Source organism: Balaenoptera borealis (assembly GCF_965194805.1).
Source record: "Balaenoptera borealis genome assembly, chromosome: 12".
In the NCBI taxonomy this organism is placed as follows: domain Eukaryota; kingdom Metazoa; phylum Chordata; class Mammalia; order Artiodactyla; family Balaenopteridae; genus Balaenoptera; species Balaenoptera borealis.
Genome location: NC_138869.1, coordinates 33,826,480 through 33,851,739, shown reverse-complemented (window position 1 = coordinate 33,851,739; position 25,260 = coordinate 33,826,480). Strand labels below are relative to the sequence as shown.

General features: G+C 44.6%; 2 protein-coding genes across 19 annotated transcripts in view; one reads left to right on the top strand and one right to left on the bottom strand.

The window, feature by feature from the left end:
• FHIT (fragile histidine triad diadenosine triphosphatase) overlaps positions 1-25,260 on the bottom strand; it is a 1,491,711-nt gene that overhangs the window by 37,566 nt on the left and 1,428,885 nt on the right. The gene's annotated exons all lie outside the window — the stretch shown is intronic.
• Positions 1-25,260, top strand: part of LOC309606950 (uncharacterized protein) — a 757,417-nt gene that overhangs the window by 682,212 nt on the left and 49,945 nt on the right. Inside the window, exons 7-8 of one of the 6 annotated variants that reach the window (XR_014232127.1) lie at positions 16,016-16,078; positions 16,221-17,310. The exons of 3 other annotated variants lie outside the window; for them this stretch is intronic. Coding sequence is in view for 1 of the 3 variants with exons in the window: in XM_082344854.1 (XP_082200980.1) it covers positions 16,016-16,028 (13 nt within the window). In the remaining 2 variants the exon portion in view is untranslated. Of the gene's footprint in view, positions 1-16,015; positions 17,311-25,260 lie in introns of those variants that run through there. 2 more of the 6 variants (XR_014232128.1, XM_082344854.1) reach the window with 2 other exon arrangements.

Below are 25,260 nucleotides of genomic sequence, written 5' to 3'. Positions count from 1 at the left end.
TTTCCATCCTATTTGAGTGGGAGTGGGTCTTTAAACAACCTGCCGCCTCTTTCACCACCAGCCCTTTGCACATACTAGTCTCTCTGCATGGAATACATTTCTTCTCCTGTTCCACCAAGGCTAGACTAGGTGGTCCTTCAATAAGGTTCTACTTCAGGACATTTATTGTGTTGTAAGTATCTTCCCCACTAAATTATAGGCAAAGCCACTTCTATGAGCAATAGTCAGTCTTTCCTTAACCTTCAAAACACTGATGCCACATGGTTCAATCTAATACCTTAGCAATGACCTGACAAAACCAGAGCTAGGCACATACTAGTTCACTAAATACTTCTGGCCCAAATAAGCCAACTTTAACAGATATTTAGAAGGGTGACACAGTTATAACCATCCCCAGTCCTCAAAAAAAGGTTTGATTATGTTCTCTAAACCAAACATTATAATACTAATGCAGGAACAGAGATGTATACTGTAAAAGAGGATACAGAACAAAATTAGATTTCTTTGTAGCCCTCATCAATCTGAAATTTATCTGTTTTTACTTAATCACATTTCTATGGCATATAAACTTATGAAGAATCTGAGTAGAGAGCCAAACCTTGGATGTCCCTAGTCTTTGCCCGTGGATTCCCAATGGCATCTCCCCTCTTCCAAGGACAAGTGGAGAGAAAACTGCTCAGCAAGCAGAAGCACAAATGAAAGATATCTTTGTGCCCGCTTAGAGGTCAGCGTTCCACCCTTATTTGTGATCCATAATTAGTGACAATTGCATTTTTTCAGAGTCTGGAAAAAACAACCAAGGCAGCTGACCTCAGTTGTCCCACAGCTAATCATCCTTTGAAGGAGACGCTTGAGAGAAAATGGAAACAGCAGGGTGGTGCCCAGGCTGTGGTGCGGAGTATGCTTCGGGTGGTCCATGAGTACCGATGGCCAAATCCTCTTCCTGAGCTGGCCTGGTCCTGACACTCTCCCATCTTGTACTGGGTGAGGTGGGCATCAGCAGGCCACCCTGCAAAAGACTTGGCATGATGCCCGCCCGTTTCTACAAAGTTCCTTCTCATTGTGGGCACTCTTCTACGAGGATTCCTAATTGTATATGTGCACAGGCTGTGTCAAATGCAGTCTCCTTTGCCTCTGCTCACAGCATATTATGTTTTTAATCAGTATATATAATTACTTACCACAAGCTGCCAGGCCAGATTTTCTGAGCATTAGTCTAATTAACTTAAGCTTGATAATTATGTTTCAGATACCACAGCAGTACACACAGAATCTGCAGATTATGCCACCACCTTATTTGATTCCAATAACATGTCTTCTCAGAAGGTGGGTTAGTTTTGATTTTTTTTTTTTTAATGGCCATCTGATAATTACTTAGGTTTCAAAGTTTTCCCTCAAAGAAAAAAATCAGTCTGCTATTTAAGACAGCTTCTCAAATCATTAACACAGACTGGACTGAAATAATAGATTCCTGTGTATCTGTACACACAAAAATCTTTTTTTTTTTTACTAATATAAGCTCAAGCTGAGGAAATATTAAAATATAAAGAATTCTGATGGTTGAATAACAGAACTTTCCATGTTTCGACTGGTCTATGCTTTGCCTTTTCCATTTACACTTGTCTTGATGAAAAATAAGGAGAAAAAAAAAAAAGCAAAAGAAACAGAAAACCTCCAACAAGACTTAGAGGCAAGAAAGGTCAGCTTCTGGTTGAATTAGGGCATGATAAAGTCGCATAAGGATAATAGCCAACTTACAGAGGGTTTGCTATGTGCCAGGCACTGTGTTAAGCCCTTTTTGTGGATTGTCTCATCTAATCATCCTAACAGCCCTGTGTAGTATGTATATGTTATGGGTTGAATTGCATCCTTCCAAAAGATATGTTGAATCCCAAACCCCTAGGACCTCAGAATGCAAGCTTGTTTGGAAATAGGGTCTTTACAGAGGTAATCAGTTTCAAAGAAGGTCATTACAGTGGGCCCTGATCCAATAAGACTGATGTCCTTTTACAAAGGGAAATGTGGACGCAGAGACAGCCGTGGACACAGGGAGGATGCCACGTGAAGATGAGGGCAGAGGTCAGGGTGATGGATCTAAGGAATGCCAGAGACCACCAGCAGACCACCACGAGCTAGGAGAGAGGCCTCAGAAGGAACCAAACCTGCTGACATTGTGATCTCAGACTTCTAGCCTCCAGAACCATAAGACGACAAAATTCTGTTGTTTGAGCCACACAGAGCGTGTGGTACTTTGTTACCGAAGCCCTAGCACGTGACTACAGGATACATACTCATACTCCTCAATGTGCAGGGGCCGCGGCCCAGAAGAGCTGTGTGATGTGTCCACGGCCACACAGCTGTCACAGGCAAGGATGGAGTCCACAACCAGGCTTTTCCGACTCCCAGGCTCATGCCCTTGGCCTCACCCACTGCTCTGCCACACTGCCTCGACCTAGGAGGGTGGAGACCATCCATGCAACAAATCCCAGAAATGGCTGGCGTGCTGTGATCATTTCAATGCTTCTAAATTAAGAGTAAGACTGAGGTGGTGGCTGTTTCCAAGTTTATATGCAGCTTCTTTTATTTAAAACGGAAAATGACTGCTGGAAATACCTGCTTCCTTGTTTCCCGTGGGCAACAAAACAGAATTTACCTTTTCTTAGAGTGAGAGCAGCGGTGATATTTTGTTCTCTTCCCACCTCTAACGTGAGAGGATAATGGGCCAAAATATCACATGCCAACTATGAAAGGCATAAGGGGGAAACAACAAATAAAATAGCCCAACCCAGTGAATAGCATCTGAGAGGGAAGGACAGACAGGCTTTCCCAAGATGTAATAACAGATGGAAAGAGCAAGAGAGACAACAAGTCTGCTTCATAGATGCCACAGACATGGAGTAATTCTTGGGAAGAGATGCAACCTTGGTTGGGGAAGGAAAGCATAGGAATAAGAAGAAGAAGAAAATAAAGACAATTCCCCAAGAATGTCTACTGGAATGAATCTGATGGAAAGCTTGACTCCAGACAGAGGAAGGAAGCTCACATCCACTGAGGGCCTGTTACAGCTGGTGTGCGAGTGACAGTAAAAGCATTCAATCCCCCCACTCCCCGAGAATCTTGTGAAGTAGAAGCTATCACCTCCCCGCCACATCCCACTTGACAGGAATTAGGGGCTCTGAGCAGTGAAACAATTAGCTCGAGGCCGGATGTCTCCCTGGCCCAGCAAGTCACTGGCAACGCCTACGCAGAAGAACAATGCAAAGGGGTCATCCTAGGGACACTCTGGAAGAGTCTTCAGGAGAATTGCCTTCCTCCTTTTGGACTAGTCCTGTTGATGTCTCTCTTAGTATGTGTACAAGCTCACATGTAAAACTACAGGCTATTCGTTATGGAGACTTTTCACAAATTGCAAATTACATCTAAGTTCCTCTAGAATAGGAGTTCTTATTCTTAGGCATGTCAGCACCTTTGAGAATCTGATCAAAGCTGGGACTCCTTTCCCTAGAAAAATGTGCACACACCAACACACACACTTTACACGAAACTCCCCTGGGGGATCCATGGCTCACAGCTTTTAAACCCACAGAGGACACCTATGTCCCCAAGTAGCCCAGCGATGTCGCGGCACCAGTAAGACACATACTGTGCCACGGGACACCTTGATCGGGGAAGTTCCTCTCCTCGGTCACGGGCTTGTATTTCTGGGTTACCACATCTGTCTCTCCCACTGTTGAGGAGCCCTGCTGTGCTTTGTTCAGTTCTGTTCCCCTCGCACTCAGCACTGAATCTGCAGTCAGAAGACCTGGACTTGGGATCTAACCCCCTCTGGGCCGTGCTGCTGCCCCTCCTTGAGTCTGTTTCATCACCTACACTATTAAATGGGGGTCAGACCATGGCTGGCCCTGCTTTCTCCCAAGGGTTCTGGAAGGAACATGTGCAACAGTACAAGTGAAAGCAATTTCTAAGAGAGCAGCGAGCACCTACTGTATGCAGGCACTGTTTTACACACTTTACATATATTAGTTTTTCAGTCTTCACAGCTACCCTCCAAGGGTGGCACTTCTTGTACCAGGAAGCTGGGCCCAGAGAGGCCTGGGAACTGGTGCAAGGAGGCACAGGGCTGGGATGCAAACGCAGGCAGCAATGCCAGCACCAGCCTTCTTGACCGCTGTCTCTCTCTAGACCAGGCAATGTCATGCAGATGCCTGAAACTGTTTGTTAGAACAACCAGGGAAAAGGACCCCGCAGGTCCTTTATTCACGTAGTGGAGCTTGGGCAGGGGAAGTCGGGGAGGGAAAGGGCTCTATAGTCAGACCGCCAGAAAACCTCAGTGTTATAACTGCAACCTGCTTATGCCTCAAACCACCGTTAACAGCCCTGAGCTCCTTGGTAGAGCCAGTCTGGCCTTTGATGTAGCCCTGGGGGGGGCCACCCAGAAAATAATTCAGCACCCACAGAAAGTGTGGCAAGTGCGTGATGAGGAAAATCTGGGCAACTGTGGGAATACAGGATGGGGGTGAGTAATCTAGTCTGTGTGTGAGGGGTCAAAAAGCTGTACATCTTCCCAGCCTTTACATTATGACAAAACCCCAAGATACCAGACTGAGCTCCGTGCTAAGTGCCTGCAGCTTCACCTCACTTAACGTAAGACATTTCGAATTCTGCTTCTAGCTCCTCCTCTTCCTTTGGGTTTCCATTTGAATCTAACCCCTTTAAAGAGCCTTCCTGGCACACCCTATGTTGCATGCAGAGGTTGGCCGTCGGCAGCCTTGGACTCCAAGTGTGAACCACAGACCAGCACAGTCTGGGGGCTTGTTAGAAATGCAGCATCTTTGACTCCAGCCCGGGTGAGTGTTAAGTAATATAAAGCTGCCTCGTCCAGCTCCAGTAGCCACTAGCCCCAGATGGCTATTGAGCATTTGAAACAGGGCTAGTCTGAGCTAAGATGCACTATAAGTATAAAATGCACACCAGATTTAGAAGACAGGGCAAAAAAGAATGTGAAATATCCCAGTAATCATTTTTATAATGATTATCTACTGAAATGATGATAATATTTTTGGTATTTTGTGTTAAATAAAAATATTATTAAAACTCACATTGTATCTACATTGGGCAGGGCTGCTTTAAAATGTGAGAAGCGCTCGTTTAGGATAATGGTCAGAAACCAGTGTTGGCAAACTACAGCCTGTGGGTCCAATCTGGCCCAGGACCAGTTTTGGTAACTAACCTTTCACTGGAACACGGTCACGCTCCCTCACGACGTATTGTCTGTGACTACCTTCGTGCTACAAGAGCAGGATTAAGTAGGTGCAACAGAAACTGAATGGCCTGCAGAGCCTAAAATATCGACCAGCTGGCCCTTCACAGGAAGAGTTTGCTGACCCCATGTCAGCAGCATGGGTTCCAGAGGTGGACGCCCGGCTCCAAATCCTGTCTCCACCACCTTTTAGTACGTGAACTTGGGCAAGAGACTTCATGTCTGTTTCTCAACTTCTGTATCTGAGAACAGGCATAAGAGTACCTATGTGATCAAAGTGTTATAAAGATTAAATCAGTTGATAACGTGAAATTCTTTCGATTGTGCCTTGCGCTTAGTAGGTTCTCAATAAACATTTCCCCCATTGTTACTATCACTAGCAATCATCACAAGTTATAATTAGACATTTTTGCCTTGTTACCTTTTGTCTTATGTGTTGCCCCACCAGACTAAAAACCCCAGGAGAGCAGGGACATTTTCTATCTTGTTCCAGCTATTCACCAGAGCACAGTTTCTGGAGCATGATAGAAATTCAATAACTACTTGTTGAAGGAATGAGGCGCAGAGGAAAGTAATCTGCCTAAGGCTACACAGCCTGTAAGTGGCCAGGACTTGAACCTGGTTCTTTCTGTTCCCCAAATTCTTAACCTCCCCTGCTACACCCAGTGCGGCCTCTGGACCAGCAACATCACCTGGGGGCTGGTTAGAAATGCAGAATCTTGGGCTTCCCTGGTGGCGCAGTGGTTGAGAGTCTGCCTGCCAATGCAGGGGACACGGGTTCGAGCCCTGGTCTGGGATGATCCCACATGCCTCGGAGCAACTAAGCCCGTGAGCCACAACTACTGAGCCTGCGCGTCTGGAGCCTGTGCTCCGCAACAAGAGAGGCCGCGACAGTGAGAGGCCCGCGCACCGCGATGAAGAGTGGCCCCCGCTTGCCACAACTAGAGAAAGCCCTCGCACAGAAACGAAGACCCAACACAGCCAAAAATTAATTAATTAATTAATTAAAAAAGAAGAAAACTCAAAAAAAAAAAAAAGGAAATGCAGAATCTTAGGCGCCACCCCAGACCTACTGAATCAAAACCTCTAACAAGATCTCCAAGAGATTCGTGGGCACCTGTAAGTGTGTGGAGCGCTGCTCTAGGCTGTAATTCCCAGTTAAGACTCTGCTTATTCACTCAACAAGTAAGTAACGGAGTGTCAGTCTTTACCCTGAGCACTCTATTCAGCCCCCTAACACCAGAGCTGATTATTTCTATTCACCCCACCAAGGGCCTGGGGGTGTTTAGGTTCTGCAGGAAACGTTACTATGCTGTGTCAGAAAGTGTCCTTTCTCCTACCAGATTCAAACCACTGCAATGCAGGAATGACCTCTCTGCACAGAAATCTGCTTAACATTCCATGCCAGCCTCAACTGACCCAGCCACAGGCCCACAGGATGCAGGGGATGGAAAATCCACTCCTAAATAATTTCCCTCTGGGCAGCAACCTCAGCGAATGGGTTCCCCTCTGCATTTCACAGGCTAGTGGCTGCACCGCCAAAATATACATCCATTCCTACACGTCATACCTCAGGCACCTTCCTTTTTGATTCTACGAATGAAAGCAAATCATCTCCCACTCATATTACAAACCAATTAAAATTCTCCCCTCATTGACTCTGTTTTGTCTTACTTGTTGCCTGCCTCCAAGGTCCTACGCGCTTTGCCTCACTATTTTCTTAGAAATGGCCCGTTGTGTGGCACTTCAGAGGATGTGGGTGCTTCAAATTAGCACAGAATCTTACAGTGGATTCCCATTTGTCACAGCAAGAAGTTTCAAACTGTGGTCATCAGTTGAAAACTTTAAATTAGAAAAAGACTGATTAGCATGATTCTTAAAGATCTGAACACTAAACTCACAGATGGCCTCTGAGAGGACTGATGGCGCATAAAGGAGATTAGGATAAATCTAATTATTTAGGGGTGTTCCCATTTCTGGAGTCAAGTGGTGAGCGATGGAGAAGAAGTGAAGGATGGACAGATGGATATAATGAAGCCCCATTAAAGTCTTTTTGATTCCCTCTCACGGTGATGGAGCACATTACCCCATTAATGGTCCTGTGAGCTAACAGAGTCAAAGTGTGGTGCCGTGACCTCCAAAATGAATTTGAATTGCCTGCCCAGCTCTTTACACGTGTCCGCGGGATTTAAATGAGCCTGAAAGGTCTGTGTGCCTGCCGCGGAGCTCTCCCTACAGCATGGGCTGGAAGCCCCCTTAGGGAGCGACCTTCCTCCTGGCTGGTTTCTGAAGGCACTCAGGCTGAGGCTCACAGCTTTTCTGTTCCCACTGCTCTACAACTTGAATTTCCTAGGAAATATGCTGTGCTCTGTGTTCATTCGGATGCACGCGAGGTGTTCATGTGGACTCCTGTTGTTCTTTCCATCAGCGGGTGACGGCTACATATTATCATCATCACATGCTGATTAGGGACCTGCGGGCAGGTTCTAAGGAAGAAGAGTGGCAAGATAGGGCCCTTTGCTTGAGGAGCTCAGGGCTCAGCGACAGAGATGTGAGATAAACAACAATATAGGACATTTCACAGCTAAGTGCAAGATGAGAGCCTGATTCGCTCCAACAGCTCAGAGAACAGAGTGGAAACAGTGGTGGTCCATGGAGGTGAAATCACGGAAAGAGGTGGGACTCCCACTTCTCCCCTAGATGACCACAACGACCTCCTAAATATCTCCTTTCCTCTACTTTTGAGCCTCTAGTGTTCGGCATCACTTAAAAGTGTAAATCAGATCACGTGACTCTCTCCAAGAATCAGAGCTGACATTTAATGAACACTTACTGTTCACTCAGCACTGATCTCAACACACTTCACACATCATTTCAATTCATCTTCACAACAGCAATATGTGGTAGGTACTAGTATCATCTCTCTATTACAGATGAGGAAAGGGAAGTACAAAGAGGTTACCTGGCCCAGGAAGTTAGCAGAATTTACAGACAAATTCAGGCTTTCTGACTCCAGACAGAACTCAGATTCTCAAACCCTGTAACTCCTATTCTTTGGTCCCTGCCCTCCCATCACAGATGGAATAAAATCTAAACTCTCTGACCTCATCTTGCTTCATTCTCTCCCATGCTCACTGTGTGCTAGCCACGGTCTCCAAGTTTGGTCCACTTAAGGCCCTTTGCACCTGTAGGACCCTCTGTCTGCCTAGAAAGTTTTTCCACTCTCCCATACTCAACCTGGAAACATCAGAGTGGCCTGGAGTCTCAGCTCTTTACTTTTCTCTGCTCTCCTTCCCACCCAGGTGATCTCACTCAAGGCTATGGCTTCACATGCCATCTCTATGACTCCCACATGTGTTTCTAGTCTGGGCTCTCTAATGAGTTCCAGCCATGTGTGTTCCACAGTTTACCCGATGATTCTTCTTGCATGGGTAGCGGGCACCTCATATTTCTTATAACCAAGAGAGAACACCTTACTTATAGCCGCCATCCTAGTTCAGTCTTTCCAGTAAATATCACTAACCATTCAGCTGGTTACTCAAGCCAAATACTAGAAGTTCTTAGCCTCTGAGGGCTCATATTCAACTCCATCAACAAAATCTACCTGCTGTGCTTCCAAAACACATTGCCAAATAGCCTACTTCTCTCCACCTCTACTGCACCATTATCTCTACCATAAACCATGGTGATAACCTCCTAATTGGCCCCCTTGCTTGAGCTTTCATCTGCTTCCAACCCAGCCAGAGTGATCCTTTAAGTCTCAAGTCCCGTTGTTTCCTTGTCTGACATCCCCCAAATCCAATCTCATTCTGGGCCCGCAAGACTCTAGGCCACTGCCTGCCTCTGTAACCACATCTCCTTTTGCCTGCTCACCAGGGTCCCAGACCCACCGGCCTTCCTGCTGTTTCCTGAACATGCCAGGCTCACCCTGGACCTGTGGCTTTTGCGATCGCTATTCACTCTAATTGGAAAACTCTCTGCCCCCAGGTTCTCCAGACTGGCCTCTTGTCCTTGACTTCTCAGTTAAAATGTTACCTCCTTGGTGAAGCCTTTTCTGACATCTCTATCTCAATGCATCTGCTCCGGCACACATACTTTTATAATATTACCCTGTTTCCGCTCACTATCTGAGATGATGGATGTTTGTGTGTTCCCTTGTTTTTCTCTCCTACTAGAGTTATCTCTTAAAAGGTCTGGGGCCTGATCTGGCTTGGTCACCACTGCGTCCCCCAGAGCCTGCACCTGTAAGGGAGATCAGCGGCATCTGTTTAATGATGAACACCATTTATTTATAAGCTTTGTTTATAACAAAAAGCAAATGGAGGAGGTGAGATTGAAGACAGATGATAATGCCGGGATGCCAATCCTACAGTCAGTGGGAGGGGATGGGATAAAGAACAGAAGTGAGGGGAACTTCTAGAGAGTGGGGGAAGGCTAACATATTGCATTAAGTGACTATTACCCATGAGGCCCTGGGGATACTCAGGTGAACCAAGGAGTCACAGCCCCTGCCCTCACGGAGATTGTGTTTAGAATGTTTTTTAAACTTTTCATCCCTATTTTAGGATAGGACAGAGGAAAGCACATTTTTTTTTCCTGTAAAGGGCCAAACAGTAAATATTCTAGGATCTGTAGGCCATACAGTATGTGATGCAAATACTTAACTCTGCCGTTGTAGTGAGAAAGCAATCGTAGACAGTGCACACACATCGCTGTGTTCCAATAAAACCTTGCTAATAAAAACAAACATCGGGTCCGATTTGGCACGTGGGCCATAACTTGACAATGCTGGGATAGGGTCTTCTTTTGTAGGCCCTTCTTTAGGCCTGTTACACAGAAAAGCAGGCTTTGGTTGAATCCTAAGGGTCTTGTGTAGAAAAACGTAGAATTACTATTTCCATTAAATCCTCTCTGAAGCTCTTAGGAGGCAATGAGTAGAAGTGCGCTGTCTATCTAAGGTTCCTGTCAGTCTTTTGTTTTAATCCTCCCCCCAATCAACCAGCTTTTGTAAGAAGTCTCACAGTTATACAGAGTTGAATGTACATCACCTGATGAAGAGTAATTGATCATGGCTAATGCATATACTAGTTGGTGGACCTGCCCTTATACCACTGCTGGAAAGGAAGAGGACGGGGACTAGTGATTAGTTATACTGATCTCAAGTGAAGCTAATAGCTTGGCGTCACCATGACCTCAGCCAGGGAGAAAAGCTGTGTGCAAGTCTCCAGGCCTTCATGAGGCATTTGCCATTCAGCTGTTGGCTCATGAGCGTGGGCGTAAGAAAGGAAAGAAGATGGCATCGTTGTGTGCCCTTCTTGCTCTGGGGCGCTTTCGGAAGCAACAGCTGTGATCAGAAAAGTAAATATTGTTAAGGGAAGTGGGATAGTTGTTCTGGACACACACCAAGAGCCAGGCTCCAGGAAGCTGGAGCCAACAGAATCAAATCTTCACATGCATAAGCCATTGCTGGGCTTTCTCCACAGGTTGCCTTTGTGGTTGTGGTCTGCCTGGTTTCCAGGGAGCCTTCAGTTAGAATATCGAGCTGAGATGATTTATCCCTGTGTGTCACATGAGCTCCATTACCATTAACACAAATAAGTCTTTAGTTACACGAGGAAGGTATAGAGAGTGTGTATGGCTTCACCTCATAAAAACATCCTTTTTTCAAAACACCAGTTTCTTGTGTATAGATTGCCCAAATGTGCGTTCACATTAATACAGAACAATAAGAGACCTAGATATACTGCTCTGGGCATACTGAGTTAGCCTTGCTTCCATACCAAGAAATCCTCAAGCCAGCACCTCTTTCCACAGGGCCACCTCCCTAATTCCTTTCCTTCCACCTCCATTTCAGCCGGACCTGAAGTGGGCAACAGAGCCTGGGAACCTCCGCTCAGGCAGCAGAGAATAGATGTGTTCAGAGCCTTGCTGTGCTCCCAGCACTTAGCGGTGTTCAAAGAAATATGTGAGAAATGAACAAATGGTAGGGAAACTTCCAACCCATCAGAGTGCCAGGGTTCTGAAATGCATGGTCATGAAATGCACAGGGACACACAGTTAGTGCCCATCTCTATGGGAAGAGCAATAAAACTGACTTTGCGGAACTACTCCCAGGCAGGAGACAGGCTGTGCTCATGGCTTTCACCTGCCACACTACTGAATGTTCTCCGCATCCCTGCAAAGTCGGTATTTCTAATCAATATTTCATTGACACTCTTATCTCCTCAAATGAAGACACCACCACCCACACTGAAATGCTGCGATGGGAATTCAACAAGATACACTGTATGTTAAGTCTTCACTCAGCCTCGGGTTGAGACATAAGGGTTCGATAAATGACAGCTGTTGGTGTTCTTATTGCTTTGTCCTTGTGATAGATGAAGAAATAGAGGCTCAGTGGTTTACAGTGACCACTCCAAGCTACAAAATGTGGCACAATTGGGATTGGACCCAACGTGTCTTATTCCTTCTCTAGTTACAGGCAGGAATAAGGAAAGTATCCTGGTTGCATCTTCCTCTGCTCTTCGCCTTCTTAGCTTTAGCCCTGGGAGCTCCAGAGCTATCTCAAGATGGCTCTGAATTCTCCTCTAAGTGCTACACAGAAGATTAGAAAATAGATTATGTATCTATTATATTTGACATGCTAGACTTCTATGATATATAAATATAATATATAACATATATAAACAGAATATATATATATTATATAAGTATATATAAATAGAATTCAAAGCTAATTCTTTGCATAACAGACTAGAATACTGATCCCGCCCTTAAAAATAAGTCCTTCCTACAATGAATACATGTTCTGACGTTAGTTACGCCCGTTTCCCTCTTCCCAGGTAAAGACACTTAGAATCGTAAAGGCGCTGGTGGGCTGCATTCGATGAATAGGGCCTGACCTGGAATGGTCTGTAACATCACCAATGCCACGGTCCCAAACACGCAGCCAAAGGTTTTCAAAATGTACAGGCATCCTTGGAAAATGAAAGCGTTGCTAGGCATATGACTAACAAGCCAGAAAGGCCATAGCACTTGCCAGAAGGGATGAGGCATTTCAAAAAGAGAAGTCAAGATGCATTTGTGAGCCGAATGCATCCCTCAGCCTGCTTAGCTGTGCTACTTGGTTCATAAACCAGGGATTAAGTCAATTTTCATTTCGGCTTTTTATTTCACCTTTAGGCAACCCCTAAGGTTTCCAGAAGAATTCTGTTTGACCTTTAGCTAAAGTTCAACCTCTACCAAGTTACCGATTTTGGATGGTCCCTGGGTGATCACTTAAGACAGATTTCACTATAGTTCAATGAAAAGATAATCCCTGGCCTAAGAGTTCACAAAGGAAGGACTCCCGGTGGGCTCAGGGATGGCAAAAGTTATGGGTTTAGACCCACTAATGAATTTTAGTGATATTTTCATTGTGTAACATTGCTCACTGAAGTCAGCCTGGATGCATTTGCTGGATATTGAACCCAGGGCATTTCTTTACCTCCACCTGGACCCAGATGAGGGTTCTCTCAGTGCCCCTTGTACTCTAGGCCCTAGAAAAAAAGATTCAGCCCACTGAGGCAGTGCCTTTGCAAGTTGTCGTTTACTTCCAAAGTTACGAAAGGAACCTTAAACCCATCACTGGACTTGGACTTTGGTGCCCAAACCAAGTAGGGTGTCTTTGCTATAAGCACATATGCTCTAGATCTGCATTTCTCTAACACCTACTTTTCAACACCTCTCAGCCACACTCAGGAGATGTGGAGGGGAGCGGTGGGCGGAGAAGCAAGCTCTTCCGAGTTACAGTGGAGAATGGAGGTCTGGAGGTGTTTCCTTCTTACCTATCCTGACTTACTTTGTCTACTGAAGGTCTGCCTGATTCTTCAGGAAGTATTGTAAAAGTCTCTCAATATGTGTATATGTTTAATCAGAGGGTTCCCCCCGCCCCGTTTGTGATTACGTAGTTAGCTAGGAGGTGCTGTGTGCACACCGTGGAGACAGGGTCGCTTCTGGTTACAGAAGTGAAAACAGCCTCCAGTTTGCATGCAAGGCAGTTCATCCCTATCCAGAGATTACATCCATTAAATAAAGGGAAATAAATCCAACGTCCATCTCACTCACAAGTCAGAACAGGATGTCTGCCTCACGGACGTCAATATATGGTTACCCAAGGGGAAAGGGAGCTGGGGAAGGATAAATTACGAGTTTGGGCTTAGCAGATACAAACTGCATACTACTATATAAAAATCACTATATATAACAAGGTCCTACTGTAGAGCACAGGGAACTATATTCAATATCCTGAAATAAACCACAACGGAAAAGAACATGAAAAAGAATATATATATATATATAAAATATATATATATAATATATATATATAATATATATATATAATATATATATATATTATATATATATATAATATATATATATATATATAACTGAGTCATTTTGCTGTACACCAGAAACTAATGCAAAGTTGTAAATCAACTATACTTCAATAAAAAATTCTGAAAAAGAACAGGATGTCTGCATGTGCCACTTCTCTGACTTCCCAGTCCTGCGGGAGAACGGCGGCCCCTCTCTCAGCATCTCCACAGACTGGAGAATGCTCATTTTAGAGGAGGGGCTCCTAGCTTTCTGCAGAGAGTTCAATACCATGATGCCTCAGACTCAGCTTCCTGCATTCTTTTCCTTATTGATTGGCGTACCTCAGGCTATTAGGTTTATTAATTAAATGATAATTTTGGGGGGGGGTGAGTACACAAGGAGATAAATGTCTCACAAATAGACTCAAAGCTTGCAGGCAGGAGACGCGTAGTGATTTACAAAGCGTTTATCTAGCTGGCGTTTTCTTCCCCCAGGAAAAAGTAATCATTGCTACCATCCCCTGAAAACAGAGATGCTTGTTTTCTGGGAGGGCTTGGAGGCTAGCCAACACAGGGTGAAGATTCCTGAAATTTCAACACCCCTGCTGGAGTACTGGGCTGAGTGAGCTGCCCATAAAGGGTCACCCCAAGGCCTCTTCCGTCCTTACCAGAGCCACTGCAGCAGAGCCCTAGGTGTCTGCGAGTGTGGACGCTTACTGTGAGCTGCTGCCTCTTTCGATGGGCCGCCTGGCCCAGGTGCGATTCCGCTCCTGGAATACGCAGAGGAAGCCATGCTTCCCCACCCGCAACCTCCGGGCCCCTCCAACACACACACCTGTAATAACACACAGGTTATTAAGTGCAAATAATAATTTCCCGATAGAAGGGCCTGCCCCACCATGGCCTTCCCTCTGCCCTCAACCTGACACTCTCTGCCATTGACTTTCTGTCTCAACCTCAGGCACTACTGACATTTTGGGTCAGTTAATTCTAGGTTGTGGGGGATGGTCTTGTGTGCTTTAGGATGTTTAGCAGCACCCTTGGTCTCTACCTACTCGATGTGACCGGCACACCTCTCCCTACCACTTGTGACATCCCCAAATGTCTCCAGACATTGCTGAACGTCCCCTGGGGGTAAAATTACCCCCAGTTAAAACCAATGTCTTAAGACAAGTGGGAAATGATGGGAGAAGCTGAGAATTCCCCCAACCTTGTAAGGAACCAAAGAGGCCAGGTCATTACCAACTCTCCAGTCTGGTTTGCAGATTCCATCTCTGAGGAATCTCAACGAGCTAGAGACCTCCATCGGGAAGTGGGAAGGGGGCCTGGGGAGGGCAGTCAGGGCTGAGTTGAGGACTATGGATTCTTAGCCAAAAAGTGGCATAAGAATGATTGGATTGCACTCTCTCTCTAGAGTGAAGGTCTATGAGTCACATGACGGAGAAAATATTTTTGAGCACCCGCTATATCCCCCATCCAGTCAGTCAAGACAGCTGACAGATTTTTTTCTCCTCTCCCTCTCCCTCTCCACTCTCCTAGTTTCTGTCCCGTCTTCTTTCCCCCGGGCTCCTCTAAAGCATCCTTGCGCCTCCTCTCTCCCAGTCCTGCTTCCCACCATCCATCTCTCCACCACGACAGATCACCCCAGCCGGCCACCTGCTTGCCTCCCTGGCTTTCCATTCTTTCAGGAGAAAATCCAGACTCCTTAACCAGGCCTGCAAAGCCGTGCATTACCATTCTCAGTTCATTACTTCCAACTTTAGGTTGCCACTCCCCTGGGCCCTCCTGGTTACTCCCTGTGTATGGGACACATTCCTCTGTGGGTACCCGAGGTGGGTTTAGGTGTTACAGAGTCATGGCCTTAAAGAATGTGGAATCTCCCAGGGATGATTTAGCTTCAACATCCTTTTCCTTCCTTGCACTGTCTCCAGAAGCATGTTTAGTTTGGTGCTTCTTTGTCCTTCACGCGGCTCTAACGCTTGATGATCTCCCATTTTGTACCAGAAAAGCACAGTCCTCAGGCTCGAATCACAGAATCCAGATGAAATTTAATAACACTATTTCATTTTTCATTGTATTTCCTTTTGTAGCTGCCTTCTTCTTAGGGCATGTTATGCTGCTTTTCTGTTCCAAGAATGACATAATCTTTCCTTTTTCAAAGAATGTATTTAGGGAGAAAAAGGAAGTTGATTCGAAAGAACATAAATGGTGGTAGAAGCGGTTCCTAACTGCAGCAGAAACTGTGCTAAATGATTGATATTTGGGAAATGAGTTACTTGAATTTGCACCAGCCTCTTCCACATCTCGGTCTTCCCTGTCCCTTTGACAGTCTAAGAAGGTGGAGCGGGCAGGAGCAGAGGAGCTGGAATGTTCCTCATAATCTCTCATATATTCTTAGGTGTTTGATGTAGACGTTACCCCACCGAAAGCTGAGCACCCTGGATCCCCCCTCATGGCACCTGTGAGTTCTGGTTGCATGTCTGTCCAGTTTACTGTGGTTTCCACAGTGTCTGGTATGAAGCTTGGCAGCGACAAGATGCCAGAAAAATATATCTTGGTTGGATGGATGGAATGGAGAGAAACACATAATCTCTTTTAGCCAGGTCTGGGCCACACCAAGAGAAAGGCAAAATGAGGTGACCAGAGAATCCATGAAGATGTGAACCCACTTCCCTGGATAAAAGACAGACAGAAGAGTTGAAGGGAATTACTCGCGGTGCTGTTTCCATTTCTCTCTCCACTTGGAGCATCAGAACTCGACCTCTCTGGGCCACTGAAACACTCTCGAGTCTTGGCCTGGCTGCATCTTGTGCCCAAACAGGGAACAGAGTAAAGAACACACAGAAACCAGCAAGACATAAGCTTACTTGTTTCTAGTCTGTCTTTCTACCTGGAGTTTTACCTTTACAAATTTGTAGCACTTGAAGGTATGTTTCCCCAGCCATTTCTGGATTGTAACAATCCCTTTTTTTTTTTTGCTACTGACAAAATCTGAAACTTAGCCTGGAGCACTTTCTTGCCAAGGAGAGAACCGTGTCAGACTTGTGATGTGTAATAAAATACCACGGTAATGTGGAATAATGCTTTGAAACGTTGCCAGGGTGAGCATGCATGCAGAATGATTGAAATCACCTGCAAATACAAATGGTGGCTCTGTGGCTTATCTGTAACCGCGATGTAGGAAAACTGAGGCATTCTTTTTCCTCCTTTACAATTTGCACAGCCTCCTTTGCAATTGCACTATGGAGATTATGCCACTGAAAGTAACTGCGATGTTTACTCCACACGCAATTTTTCGTAACTAATACAGTCTCCCTGTCTAGTCATCGGCCCTGTGAGGATCCCTCGATACGCTAAGCTGTTCCCATAGATGCCCCCGTGAATGCCTCATTGAAATAATCACAGTGCTGAACACGCAAGCTGTATGGGAGGGGGTGGAGGTCATTTTTGCAGTGCTGAAAACGACATCCACTCTGTCCGTCTTAGAAACAGAGGCTGCGTAACTGAATGGGATTCGGTTCTCCCTTCCCCTCCCCTCACACACATGATGCTGAATTCAATGGGAATTATCAGCAATGAGCTGCATAATTAGAGGAGCCAACATCGTGAGGTATTTACTATTATGAGTCAGGCTTTTTGCCCTGTTTTAGGTGAATCTCGTAACATCCTACGTAATAAATAGAAATATCTTCATTTTACTGTTGAGCAAACGGAAGCTCAGAAGGGATAACTAATTTGCTCAAGTTTTCACTTGATAACTTGTGTCGTAGCCAGGATTTACGCCAGGTCTGTGTGGCTCCAAAGCTTGAATTCTTTCCATAATGAGCGCTGTTCAACTAAAGCCACCACCTTTCCTTCCTTGAGTTGTGGTTAAACCTTCATTATCTTTGGTCCTTAAGCATTATTTGCTGGTTGTCATGTACCTATAACTAGCAGGATACATGAACCAGTGAGAATTCTGTTACTGACTCATGAAGAGCCAGTAGCCTAAGTAAGTAATTTCTCATGCACAAAATATGAACAAGCAGAAGAAAAACCTTTCAACACATTTCAAAGGCATCTATCTGACTTTTTATGAAAAGCGAAACCCCCTTTTCTTTTTCTACAAAGGGAAATTAGAAAATGTAGAAAATGAACTCACTGATAGATTGAGTAGTTCAATTTTGCTTAGGTAATAGTTACTATGGATTAGGTACTTCCTGTATGCCGGAATCACACAAAGCACTTTGCGTGAAGGATAACATAATCCTTATAACCCAATGATGGAGGCACTACTATCAGCCCCATTGGACAAATGTGGAAACCGAGGCTCAGAGCTTATGTGTCTTGGCAAGGTTAGTCAGAGAGGTCGGGATTCCAACCCAGGCTTCTCCGGCTCTGAAGCCATGTTCTTATCTGCTATGTCATCTTGTCTCCTACAAACCATTCCTAGCTGGCATCTTTGTGTTGGTTAAATAAGGGGATCACTTTAACCAGGAGTGAAAGTTAGAAACTCTGGGGAAGTGACTTACTGTTTTAGGAAGAACCTTCATTTTAAGAATGACGTAGGCTGGTTAGTCACTGCTAATTGAGGTGTGGCATCAACCCCTCTGGGGCTCACCTTCCTAGTCTGCAAATTGATGGTGGTGAAGGACAGAGTTTGAAAGGTCCCTTCTTGCCCTAACATTCTGCCATTCTCTCAAACACAGTTTCCCCTCTCACACCACTTCTCCTAAGCTTTGATTTGTGCTCTCTTATGGCAATAGAAGTCAGATACGTCAAAGACGTGGTTGCTGTCTAGTTCACGATCATCTGAACATCTTGCCTTGATTGGAACCATCAGCTATCCCTATGGTGTCAGTCAATCCCGAAGGGCTTGCTGGACACACAGACGGTGTATCCAGGGCTGAAAGTGCTTCCCTTCTCTCCTAACCCCTGCTCTGGGCTCGAGGCCCCTGGCCTTCCTTCATGTCTTCAAATGGCTTCCCGCTACCCCCGAGCCCACGTACATGCTGTTCCCCTGCGGGGAACACTCTTCCTTCCCCTCCTCCTGAGGCTGGCTGCCGTGCCACCTTCAGATCTCAGCTCCAGGGCTACCTGTTCAAGGATGCCTTGCCTGACCCCTTGACTAATGAGTCGCCTTCATTATGGATTGGCCCTTTCCTTGAGAACAGTTCTCTGAACTGGTTCCTACTTCTTCAGATGGATCAGTGCTTGGGTCTCCCCTAGACTCACTTTTGTGTCCCTAGCACCAGCCCGGAGCCTGACTCAGAGGAGCCTCTCAAACCCTGCTGGTGGAAGAATTGGCACACTGACCTACTACCCATACCTCTTTTCCCTTATTGATATAAGGGAATATATTGGTATAAGGAGAGAGGATGGCAAGCCAATTTCCAGTGGAGTTAGTTACAAGGCCAGGTCTCCTCTCCATCCACCAAGCTATGTCCCAGAACCATGTTTTCTGCTGAGTTAATTTTTATGTTTTTTTCCCCATCTCCAAACAGCAAGTAATCTTGCCGATCAATGCCTGAGACCAAAGAGACTTGTGGAATGTTAAGAAGATTATGCACATAAATGTACCAACTATGCTGGCCACGCTAAGAAGATTAGTCATATTGTGCCGAGTACTAGTTTATCAACCTTTGCCACTTACAAAATTCACAGCCAATTTAATTAGCCCTGAAAGCTGCTAAAATGACTATGACAACAATTGATCATTTAGTAATAGTGTTGAAGATCCATTAGGGACGTCACACTAGGCGCCAAATATTTTTGAGCCCAGATAGTAGGGGCATTTCATTCTGCACAATTAATGTCACCGCATTAAAATATTGACTATCTATAAAGAATACTGAACATCTTTATAAGCCCCATTTTTTATGGTCAAAACTTGCTTAGAAGGGTGCTTTGAATTTATTTGTTATAAACTGCACATTTCACATTCAGAAAATTAAAATGGTTTCTCCTGACTAGCTCATTTAATCATTTAGTTGATTTAATGAAAAACACTATGCATTTTTCTCTTCTTGGTTGCTAAGATTAATACTTTCTGTTCATTAGCAATCAAATATTGCAGGAAGGTTTACATCTTATTCTCACTTAACTCACTGCCTTTTATTTCCAAAAAAAATCCTAATAGAATTTAAATGGTATCTTTTAAATCATGTGGAAATTTTTCTCTTAGTAACTCACTTTGTCTTGTGGAAGACACACTGCTAGCTGTGACACTGAGACATTTATCCCCAACTTCCTTTTCCAATCTTTCTTTTTTCGGTGGGGGGAATCATGTATATGGAGGAGAGAGAGGGGAGACTTCAGAAAAAATTATGAATCTAGCTTCCAGTGCCCCTAGTTCATTAATACATCAGCAACGTCATAGCACCCCTTGAAATTCGGTTAAGAAGGGCTCTTTGATTTATTAGTGGGACTTTATGAGCTACGTGGGAGAAAGAACCCATTAAAAATGTTAACTATAAGCATCTGGCTTTCATTTGATAAAGAATCGCAGCCACAGTGTAGAAGTGAATCCTCGCACACACGGCACACCTCTCCCATCACTCACTAAGGTTTCCATCATAAATGCCACTTCATCAGAGTGGTGTCATTTACAGTTGTGGTCTCATCCGTGCTCTCCGTTACTATTCGCAGGACTGTATAACTGGACAGGTAAATTCCTCTCCCCTTGAAATACGTATGAGGGCAGATTCTACAATAGAACCTTTTCATGACCAGATTGGTTACCAAATAGTATAATCAATTGAAATGACTGAATAACCGAGTCAGTGGTTTAAAAGCAGCATCTCCAGATTTTCATTGCCTCCATATCAAAAAATGTTTTTTTAAACCCCAAATGCTTGATAGGAGGAAATGATAAAAGGCAGATGATGGTGTTTTGTACTGAACGTACATACAGTGGTTTAAGGATGCGGGGTGTAGTAACAAAAGAAAGCACTGAATCTGGAACTCTGAGAGGGTGAGGACAAATTAACCATTTGGACAGTATAAAAATGATGCATTTTAATGTAGCACTCAATGAGCCAACCATCTAAGCAGAGGAACAGAAGTTTCCCTATTTTTTTCTCTCTATTTCAAGGTGTTTTCTGCTTTTCTCGGGTGAGTACATGCCCTTGTGTGTGTAAATGAATTAATCCGTGTTCCTCAGTGTGTTATTGTATTATTGGTTGGTTGTGGGAGAGGTTCACAGTATTTTCTTTTCCATTTTATGGCTGGGAAACTGTAACACAAGACATCAATGTGCCTTAACCCTGGCATAGTGATTTTTACTTCTAAGCACTTCTAAAAGGATAATTATTTTATCATTTGTGCAATTATTTGTTTAATGTTTGTCTCCCCTGTAGATTTTAAGATCCACAAGAGACAGAACAGTGCCTGTCTTGTTTGTCATGACTGTCCCAGCACTAACACGGTCCCTGGTCTATGGCTGGTAGATGCTAAGTAAATTTTATTGAATAATTGAATATTATTTTCCCAGGTCACTCCTATTGGAGCATTAGCAAAACTGGACTAAACCCCAGGTAACCTTCCTGTACTATTGCTGACTTTTTATTCACCCTTCAGGATTCTGTTCAAATGCCACCCCCTCTGTGAAGCATTTCTGAGCTTTCTTTCCCGCTACTTTTCCTGGGCTCTTTTAATGCTTTCTACCCATCCCTCTGTGTTTTGTGCACCCAGCTTTCCCTCTGCTATCTTCTGTTTAAGGAACCTCTCTTTTTTTTTTTTAGGGAACTGTTCTGTTCCTTGTGCTTTAGATGGGGTTGATTCCATTTCTGCCTGGCCTCAGGGTGGGCTCAGGATCCAGATCTGGTCTCACAGGGTACCCCGTCCCTCTGGCCACGGTTCTTGGTTCAGCAATGGGCATGTGACTCAAGTTGGGCCAGAGTTTTCTGTGCACGTCTTTTATAAGCATGGCTGGGAAAAAAGTCTTTCCACTCTAAGTTAGTAGGATGTGAGCCTTAAACTGCTGGCGTTCCTATTACCTTCCTTGGAGAGAGGCCGCCTGAAAGACACAGAGAGACACAAAGCCCAGGCGACATTTTGTGCCCCTAGATCCAGCCATGTCTGTATCAACTCAACCATTAGACTTTTCAGTTACAAGAGCTAATCAATTCTTTCTCCTTCCCTTTAAGCAGTTTGAGTTGGGTCTCGATCACTTGTAGTCAAAGGAGCTCTTAATTTCCTTGGGCTGTAGTCTACTAACCATGGCTTCTTGAGAGCATGGGTTGGCTCATTCCTGTATCAACAGTGCCTAGTGCACGCCCCGCCCTGGTGAAAGCTTGCTGAATGAACAGACCAACACACTTCTGGGGCAAGGACATTTCCCCGGGGTCAGGTGTTTGCGGGGTAAGATTATCAACAGGAGCTACTTGGGAGGGAGGCTTTGTATATTTTGGATCAGACTCTCATAAAATAAGGAAGAGATCATACGGACACTCGGGAATGCAAGTGTCAAGGTCAAGTGGAAGAGAAAGAGAAGGGCACTCAGCCAGACAAGGAGGATCTTACAGGAGCTTGGAATAAGACAACAGGAGCTGGGCAGCCACAAAAATGGATTTCGCATTTCTGCTTTCCTACAGTGACTAAGTCAATCATTATGACAGTATTTCTGCGGCAAATGGAATTAACAATCCCACACGCTTTGGAAATGTTAAATTGTTAATAAGTCCCTTAGAGCTTTTTTGAACTCCAAGACTGGTTGAGGCCAAACACAGGTGTAGTAAAACATCTCAACTTGAGCTGGTAATTGAGGGCCTCTCAATGCCTGTCTAGGAGAGAGTACCTTCCACTGTGGGGAGGAACAGATGGTACCAGCATTTGATTTTTGTTTTTAAATCTAAAGCCTCGCCATATCTGGCAAAACAATTCAGTAAAACATGACTTTCCAACCTGTCTGAAAGGTGAGGGTTCTAGGTTTCCCCTCACTGTGATCCAAAAATCTACACTAATGCTAAGCTTAAGAATCACCTGGATCTGGGTTTAAATCCCAGATTTTTTGGCTGGAAGACCTTGAACAGATAACTTAATGTCCATGAGCCCTGGTGTTCTCACGTATAAAACAGGACTGTACCACCTCCTTGAAGACATTTTATGAAGACAACATGAGACTGCTGATGTTAAATGCCTAGCAAGACTCTGGTCCATAATAAGAGCTCAATGTACATTAGCCACGATTGTGATGACAATGGTCACCATCATTTCAAGACTTTAAACCCGACTTTGCAGCGCTGAATGCATTAGTGATGGCTGAACATCCCAAGTGTATTTGCCCACCTGTGATCATTTCTCCAGGTATTGCTCACACCAGCACCACGCATGTCAAATTCCCTTTCCTTTCGTTCAGAGGTTCTTATCCTTTTTTTAAGGTCATGGACTCCCTTGAGCTTCTGATGGAGTCTGAGTGAGGAGCCCCCTCTCTCAAGCTCCTCCTGTAGTGCCTTGCCTCTTTCACCTGACCCCACCACACCTCTAAACTACTGCCCTGTGATTGCCCATTTACTTGTTTTTAGAATCTTCCTGATTACAGTGAAGGCTCTGGGAGGTCAGGCACTATATCTACTCAGATCCCCATTTCATTTCCTTTACTGAGCTAAGTGCCTGGCAGAGAAAATAAATGAAAATCATAAAGGTTTCCCTTGCCCCTTAAATATTCACCTATACTCAAGCTTTTGCATCTAATTTCAGGGTCTGTCTGGGGACTCCAGGGTAAGGACCTCTATTTTGGGTGATCATTAAAAATGATGTACGGAGGTGGTGGTGGTGTGATGAATTGGGAGATTGGGATTGACATATATACACTAATATGTATAAAATAGATAACTAATAAGAACCTGCTGTATAAAAAATAAATAAAATAAAACTCAAAAGAAAAAGAATAGGGAAATTTGCAGGCCAAATAAAGAAGTACCTTTTCTTTATTATAAGCCAGAAAAAAAATGTGCAAAATAAGCATTAATCTCAAGAGAGGAAGGGTAGAGATGGCATTGACACAGTGTCATAGCTGAAGGGAACTTTGTCCAAGTCCCTCATTTTACCCTAGGTGACGGTGAGAGCCAAACCTTGCCCAAGGTCACGTGACGAGCGGCAGCAAGAACCCAAGCCTCCTGGCTTCCAGACCAGTCTCATCAAACCCTCACCTCCCAGTCCCATGCCACCTTCCCAAAAGCACAGTTGTTGCAAGAATTCAATAAAGATTTCCTTCAGAGCAATTGCCAGAGGATAATTTGAGGAAATGCAGGATGTGCATGACCTTGGTCTCATGAGAGGACAGGCCTTTACAAGAAGAAGTTGATTCAAATTTATGAAAATCTATGGAGTGAAGTGCTTGCCTTACTGCCTCATTTGAAAGATGACACCATTCTCTATTTTTCACTGATGGGAACGTGACTTCAGAAGGCAAAAGACGAGGCACCTGAGAGCAAAAGCCCAGTGGTGTCTGCGATTGTCTTTGGTTCCTCCTCCGGGTCTAGCAGCGCTTGTTAGCCTGCCCTACAACAAAGCATCCCCGAGAGTGGGACAGGTACAGCCCGTAGTACTTCTCAACTGGGTTTCACATGCATGGGAGCCCTTGGGGAGCCTTTTAACATGGTCCACAGTTTCGGGATCCATGAATCTCCCTGCCCCATCCATATGCTGGATGCTTTGCACGGACTTAGGCAGAAAATTTTTTTTTTTTAACAATGAGAAAAAGAAACTTTGCACCCCTCATCATACCAGATGCTCTATCAGATAAATATCACAGTTTTTTTAGAGAAATATTACGTGCTTTGAGAACATCTGCAATTCTCTAGAATATATTCTTGTCAGAAGTTGACTTTAAGTATTACACGTTAGACTTTCCTTCAAAGATCTCGCACTAAATTTTCCCATTACAGCACAAATGGCTTCCTTGAAACAGTATCAGACAGCATTAGAAATGTGCCAGCCCATTAGCATTACCGCAACTGATCTCAGACAAACTCACGTTATCAATAACGGTGCCCATTCCCGTTTCAGAAATGAAAATATAGAAGAGAGATGAACATGTTTTCCCCAACTGTCACTCTGATTTGCAAAGGGTGTTATACATTCAAGCCACCACTTGGTCTTAGGTAAACAAGAGTAGCCATCACTTTTTACAGAGAGCCTAGGAAAACCCCAGACTGTGTGCTAAGTGCTTTATACACATGGCCTCCTTAATCCCCTCAACGGTCCCATACGATGACAGCAGGGCTATTAGCTTCCCTCTCAGGGCCCCGAGGATTAGTGCCCGAGGGACATGGTTTGTAGAGCACTAGCTGTGTGCTTTGCTCTCTGCTATATGCTTTATTTGTATCTCACCTAATCTCACCAAAACCCTTTGAGTTCAGTGCCATCATAAATTTACAGTTGAAGAAACCGAGATAGGTCTCAAACCCAGTCCCAATTTACTCCAAAGTTCAGGCACACTGTTCCCTTTGACACTAAGTGGGAGGGTCACTTGTTGGTTAAGAGTAAAGACTCTGTACAAACTCCTGGACTCCACCCTTGCTAGCTGCATGACTGTGGGTAAGCACTAGTTTACCTTTCTGTGGCTGTTTCCTCATCTGCAAAACAACATAATAATAGTACCTACCTCACAGGGTTGTGGGGATGCAGCACAAATGCAAGTGCCTAGCACATAGTAATTAC